At 43.2% G+C, this 7108-nt stretch overlaps 1 protein-coding gene across 1 annotated transcript in view; it reads left to right on the forward strand.

Annotated features, from left to right (window-relative positions):
- LOC125466176 (parathyroid hormone/parathyroid hormone-related peptide receptor-like) overlaps nt 1-6870 on the forward strand; it is a 77446-nt gene extending 70576 nt beyond the window's left edge. The window contains exon 15 of the mRNA XM_059638801.1: nt 6502-6870. Within this exon, the coding sequence (XP_059494784.1) occupies nt 6502-6870 (369 nt within the window). The remainder of the gene's footprint in view (nt 1-6501) is intronic.
- The last annotated feature ends 238 nt before the right edge of the window (nt 6871-7108 follow it).

The raw sequence follows: 7108 nt of genomic DNA on the forward strand, positions 1-7108 counted from the left end.
GATATTGAGGAGTGAGGAAGTAAATGGGTAGGTATTACACCTTCTACTGTTGGTATCGAGGAGGTGTGGGGAGATATTGAGAGTGGAAGAGGAGTGGACAAAGGTGTCCCAGAGAGAACAGTCCTTGTGGAAGGCTGACAAGGGAGGGGTGGGGAATATGTGACTGGTGGGTGGCACACTACCACCAAGTGTCAGAAATGGTAGCTAATGACCCTTTCTGAAAATTTTGAAACAGACGTAAAGCATCAGAAGAATCACGGATTTAAGTGGGGATGGACTGGACAAGGGGAGAAAAAAATCGAGTCAATGTAGGAAGAGTTGAGTTCTGTGTGGCAGGAGTAGGCAGAAACAATGCATTTGCCCAGGCAACTTCGTTTCTGTATTTTGATAAGGGTGTAGAAGTGGGCTCGATGGAGTTAGGAAACCAAGAGCTGGGAGGCTAATAGATCCCCTGAGAAAATGAGAGTAGTGACCCATTGTGGACACAATAGCCTGAGGTTCAATAGTGGAGTCAAGTCCAGTGAGAGATGGGAGGATATATCTGAAAGCTGGCACTCAGCCTCCACAATATAGAGGTTAGTATGCCAGGCAATGACAGCATCATCCTGGCCAGTCAGCCTGATTACAAAGTCAGGATCTGAGAACATGGAATGCAGTCACTTCAGAGGGAGAAAGGTTCCAGTGGGTAAGGGAATCAGAGAAATTAGGGCAATCAATGTCATGTTGACAGTTCTCAATGCGCAGAGGGTCAGTTGAGGGTAAAAAGCCAAAGAAAGGTTCTAGGTGGAAGAAGAGTGTTGGAGGCAAGAGAAGGGGTCAATGGGATGGGGACAGGACTCCTGTTCAAAGAAACAGGCACGGTGGCAAAGGCAACTAAAGAGTTCAACCTCATGTCATACACAAAATTCATTGAAATGGGGGTTCAGGGGAATAAAACTAAGTTCTTTAACTTTGCTTTCTCCCCACAGATGCTGCCAGACCTGTGGAATTTCTCCAGTAATTTCTGTTTTTGTATCAGATTTCCAGCATCTGTAGGTCATTGTTTTATGTTATTCTAATGAGTCTCTCTTTTGTCAGTCTCTTTACACACATGGTGCGCATCACATTTAAAACGTCTGGATCTTGTGATGGTGCGCATGCAGTTGTTGGCTTTTCCTTCAAGGTCTGCTAGTTGGAGTGATGCGCTCTCTCTGGTTTCGTTTCAAAATGGTCCCAGCTGATTCTGCCGGTTTGCTCTGTTGCTTTAGACACATCTTTCCTTTAGCACTCACCGTGTCTGACAAGCCAATTGTATCATCTTGTGACTTTGATTTTAGGTTTACTTTGCATTCCTGCACTTGGAGTCTGTCTGTCTCACATTGTTTGTTTGAATGTTTTTCAATTGATGTGGCCTGTGCAACACTGTCAATCTCTTCTGGAGCGTTTGGGATACTCATCCGAGCTCTCACCCTGCTCCTGCTGAGATGTGTGGCTTATATTGGTGTCTAATCGGTGGAATTCCATGTCTCTAGTTTTTGCCTCTGTGGTGACTCTGAGTCCTGTAAGGCTGAGAATTATCCTGTCACTAAGCCTCTGTGGTACCTTCAAGGTAGAGTCATAAAGGTGTACAACACAGAAACAGGCCCTTTGGCCACGGTCGGCCATGCCGACTAGGTTTCCTAAATTACTCTAGTCCTATTTGTCTACATTTGGCCCACTAACCTTTTCTTTCATTATCCACCTGTTTTTTTAAATGTTGTTATTGTGCCCCACTCTACCACGTCCTCTGGCTGTTTGTTGCATATATGTACCACCCTCTATGTGAAAAAGTTGCCCTTCAGGTCCCTTTTAAATCTATCCTCTCTCACCTTAAACATGTGCCCCTCTAGTTTTGAATGCCCCTACCCTGAGGAAAAGACCAGGCTATTTACCTTATCTATGCCCCTTATATTTTTATAAACCTCTATAAGGTCACTCCGCAGCCTCCTACACACCAGGGAAAAAAATCCCAAACTGTCCAACCTCTCGAAATATCTCAAACCTTCTAGTCTTGGTAAGATCATTAAAATTCATTTTTGCACCCTTTCCAATTTAATAATGTACTTTCTATTAAGGGAAAACTAGAACTGCATGCAGTACTCCAAAAGATGACTTACCAGTGCCTTGTACAGTTTTACCATGATATCTCAACTCCTGTGATAGCAAAAAACTGCAGATGCTGGAAGTCAGAGTGAATACAGTGTGGACCTGGAGGAACACAGCATCAGAGGAGCAGGAGAGTCAATGTTTCGGGTCAGGACCCTTCATCAGAACTGGGAAGGGGAAGAGAGCTGGGAAATAAATAGACGGAGGAGGCATGGGCCTGGGGGAAGGTAGGCGGGATGGTGATAGGTGGATGCATTTAGGGGTATTGGGGGTTGGTCAGTTGGGGTGGATAGGTGGGAAAAAAGATGGACAGGTTCTGTCAGGTCAGGGAGGTGGGGATAAGAGTTTCAAAATCTCCCCACATCCACGCTCATCTCATGTCTAGCCCTCCCTCTTATCCGCACCTCCTTTCCATCTTCTTTCCCGCCTATCCACCCCACCCCTCCCACTGACAAATCCTGACTACCCCTTCCTGCGTCCACCTATCACCATTCCACCTACCTTCCCCCAGGCCCAACCTTCCTCGTTCTATCCCAGTCCTGATGAAGGGTATAAACCCAAAACATCGACACTCCCGCTCCTCTGATGCTACCTGACCTGCTGTGCTCTTCCATCTCCACACTGTATTGACTCTCAACTCCTGTACTCAATGCTTTGACCGATGAAGGAAAGCATGCCAAATGCTGCCTTCATCAACCTGTCTACCTAAGATGCCACTTTGAAGGACCTACATATCTGCACCCCAAGGTCTCTCCATTTGACAAAACTCTCCAAGGCCCTGTCATTAAATATGCAGTCCAGCCCTGGCTTGTCTTTCCTAAATGCAACACCTTGCGTTTATCTGCCTTTCCCCGATGCACTGGCCAGGTTAATCAAGATCCCCTTGTCTTTAACATCCTGGTTAAACATGGTTGGGTTATCCCCTTCCTAGAATTCTCCTTTGCTATGAACTGTCTTCTTCAATATCTGTCATTGTTCCTTCACTGCCTTTGCTGCTGAACTCCTTTCTCAGTTCACTCCAGCTGGTTGTGCCCTTTTTCCTTTGTAACTACCCTTACATAAGTTCAATACAATTGTTTCCAACCCGCATTCCTTCTCCTCAAACTGAATGCTAAATTCTACCGTGTAATGGTTAGTGTCCCCTTGGGGATATTTTACTCAGATTATTATTTAAACCTGCCTCATTACACATCATCAAATCCATTATTCAAAATGGCCTGATCCCAATTTGGACCCACAACATTATTTTCTCAGAAACTGTTCTGAATACACTCAGTGAATTCTTCTGCATGGCTAAAAGCAGTCTTTGAATATTTTTAAGGCAGAGGTGATTAGACTTTCACTAAGCAAGGGGTAAAATGTTAATAGGGGTAGGCAGGAATGTGGTTCTGCAGTTACAATCAGATTAGCCATGATCCTATTGGATGGTGGAGCAGGGTCAAGAGCAAAATGTTCTACTCCTGGTCCTTGTTTGTATCATCATATCTCAAGTCATTTCAAAGCTACCTGGACCTGCACCCAAAATATTATAGCTTATAAGGCTATGAATCAGGGCACTGGTAGGTGGGAATGGGATGGAAGGCTCTTTTTGTTTTGGCTAGTGCAGTAATTTTATGTGCTGTGACCTTTCCATAACTCTGTGGTTCTACAGACCAACTGTTGTACATTGAATTGTTGAACAGGACCAAGAAATTGAATGCTACCCATTTTCTATGCAACAGATATCTTCCCAACAGTGTTGGGTAGCTCAGTTGGTTTGCAATTCAGAGTGATGCTGTTATAAAGTTGAAGTCGACATCCCCTGCCTGGAAAACCAGAACCAAAACACCCAGAGAGGTGCGTCTTGCCCTACAATCTGTTAAAAGAGGTGTGAAAAGTGTTATAATCTATTATAACAGAGTGGTTAAATGAAATAAGCTCCTGACAATCATTCTATAATCAACAAGTAACAATTTATTTATCTAATTCTAATAGTGAACAAATTAACTGAACTATTAACAAACCAAACAATTCACCTCTAACTACTAACTATTCTCGAATAAAACAAAATTTTAATTGTGTGCTGCTCCAGTAAATATAAGTCCCACTTATATAAACCAAAATAAAAACAATTAGCACTTACTCTCTCAAAATCACAGCTAGTTACACCTTCCGGAATGTTCTGAGTCTTTTCCATTGATTTTCTGTCAGGAAAATTAACTAAGAGTGCTGCAGTACCTTTATTTCGATGGTGCTTTCTCCAAGAGCTGAGAAAGTTGATCTCTTAGCAGATGCCTGCTCGCTCTCCATTGACTTTGCAACTGTCCCTGTCTTTGTACCCTTGATTATATATTACTTTCTTACAATAGGATTGATCTTATGTTGTCAAAATCATCAGATTCAAATTTAGTTGGTTTTTCGTATTGAAGTGCCTGGTGAAAATTACTTGGTAACATTAATACTTGTTGTCTTGATATCAAAACAAACAAAACTGCAGCTTGGTCTGTTAACCTTCCAACCTTTTGATACAAATGTTACACTACAAACCCACAAGCTGCCCACAGGCATTTTTTCTAACCTCCAAGACCATAAAAAGCACATCATCTTTTAAAGGGACCACACACTACTTTCATCCCTATCATTTTATAAACATCAATACTTTACAGACACCAAATTCTAACATCCTGCCTCCCAATCCATAAGTGCTCTACCCAACTTTGCAACAATGCCAACAGTAAGAGTTAAATACCCACACAGGCAGAGGTTACCATGAAGGACTTTCCTTCTCATCCCCTCCCTTCACCTAAGACAGGTGACCCTCAGCTTAAACCACCAAGAGTCATTTTTGTTGAAAGAGAGACAGCACTATAGTCTGGCAGAACTCTGAAGACTACTTTTTATGTTTTGATCTTCCCAAGAACTGTGCAGCTCCTCACAACACAGACAGGTATTTATTTGGAATACGGAGTAGGCAAAACAGTTCCCAAAATATGATGGAAAACCTTTTTTATTCAGAAATCACAGTCTTTCAGATCATCTCCTGGTGTCACTGCACATGAGTCTATGGTGCTCAATGGAAAGATCAGTGTCCACCTTGCACTTCACATGGTTTGATTCTCTTCCTTCACTGTCTTCATCACAAAAATTACAAACCAGTTTTCTCCATGGGACTTGATGTTACCAACCTGCCCTAAGATGTCGATGGAATTGTCTGAATCCTTGTCCAGTATCTCTCTTGTACGCACACTCAATTTGTCAGAATCATCATCCAATCACTCCATTGCAATCATCTCAATAGATTTTAGAAGCTTAATTATCTTCTTCTGAGGTAAACACTTGGAATAGTAGTTAACTTCCTCACGGTTAAAACACTATATTTCACACACTGGGCATGCTTTCTTTGTTTTTCTGTGTTTCCCTTCTTAACATTGGCAACGGGTTCCTTGGCCTTGATCTTTCTGCTCACTTTTCTGTGGATATTCGCAGCTTTGCCCCTTCACTATCACATCTGAAAGGTCTTTCAACACAGTTCACAGCCTGAGCTGCCTCTCCACATTGCTCAGACTTATTCAGGAAATATGTCACAGTCTTGTATTTTTGCTTTGCAAGTAGTTCTGTTTCATAATGACATTCACTTTGACAGGAGTCACCCAGTGATTCACCTGCAGCTTGCTTCCTACACATTTATCATTGTCAATGGCTTGCAGTAGCTTTCGGCAGCTTTGCACATTTCTGCATTCCATTTTTAATCGTTGTGCTCAGTTCAGGACAGAGGGAAAATCAAGACTCAACAACCAGGTCACAGGACTCTAGGGACCCACAGTGCTCAGGACAGTGTGCAGGGGCATTGAGCATCAGGTTGGGGCTGTGATTGGGCTGAAGCCCTGGGCCTGGAGCAGCTCTGAGGCCTGTGATTTCTGTCCCTGCCCTCTAGCTGTGCTTCCATTACAGCTTTTCAGCTCTCAATCTCAACTCTACTGCTGACACCATTTTAAACATTCATGGATCATGGTGCAGCTTGTATTCTGTCTTTAATTCAACTCCCTAGCTGCATGCCTGCAGTGAGGGCCTCATGTGGGACTGGTCATCTGGCAAGCCAAGAAGCACATTAATTCAATATTCAACTAAATCCAGTGATCACTACTGGTCCTGAACCCATGATGTTCTGCTTTGGAGTTAAGAGGGTCTATTACAGAGAAAAGCAATTGCACTCATAGGGGTTGCAAGGGTATAACCAGCAACTCAGTGGTCTCTTAATCATGCTTACAAGATTGCGGTAACATTGTGATCCTATCGGCAAGTGTTCTGTTCTCTACCCTGTTTTCTGTGCTCTGTAACTGTGTGTTTTATTCTGTGCTCTGTAACTGTGTGTTTTATTCTGTGCTCTGTAATCACCAGGTCCAAGCAGAAATAAAGAAATCCTGGTTCAGGAGGAATGTTGCTCTAAACTTCAATCAGAACATGCGAACTGGCAGCAGCTGCCCTTATGTAGCAGTGACCTCTCACGCCACCAATAGTATCAGCACCAGCCTGGCCACCAGAGGAGTGTCCACCCTGCACACAAACACCAGACACTCTGTACCGCTGCTGCCTTCATTCTCTAAGCTGCCTGCCTACATCACAAACACCTCTCAGTCAGACAACTCACTGCCTTCTCCTACCCTGGACAGCATCACGAGGAAGGTGGAGAGCAAGGACCATTTTGCAAATCAGGAGCAGCAGAAGCTGAAGTCCCCTCTCCACAACCAATGGGAAACAGTGTTATGAAAAGCATAGATTGCATTTTGGCTTGAAACATTCCTTTATTGAATAAACAGTAACATTGCATTTGAGCCAACAATGTTAGTGAGTATTGTTTAAAGGTTAAGCAAGTATGAAGGGGGGATTCACAAAGATCCACAGCCTGGAGTCTGTGTATCTCAAGAATTTTTGTGATTTTGTGCTCTATGTAAGATTGGATGTAAATGGGGAATGGGTGACTATTCGCTTGAAGTCAGAAAGGAAT

The sequence above is a fragment of the Stegostoma tigrinum genome, chromosome 31 (genome assembly GCF_030684315.1).
Source record: "Stegostoma tigrinum isolate sSteTig4 chromosome 31, sSteTig4.hap1, whole genome shotgun sequence".
Taxonomy (NCBI): domain Eukaryota; kingdom Metazoa; phylum Chordata; class Chondrichthyes; order Orectolobiformes; family Stegostomatidae; genus Stegostoma; species Stegostoma tigrinum.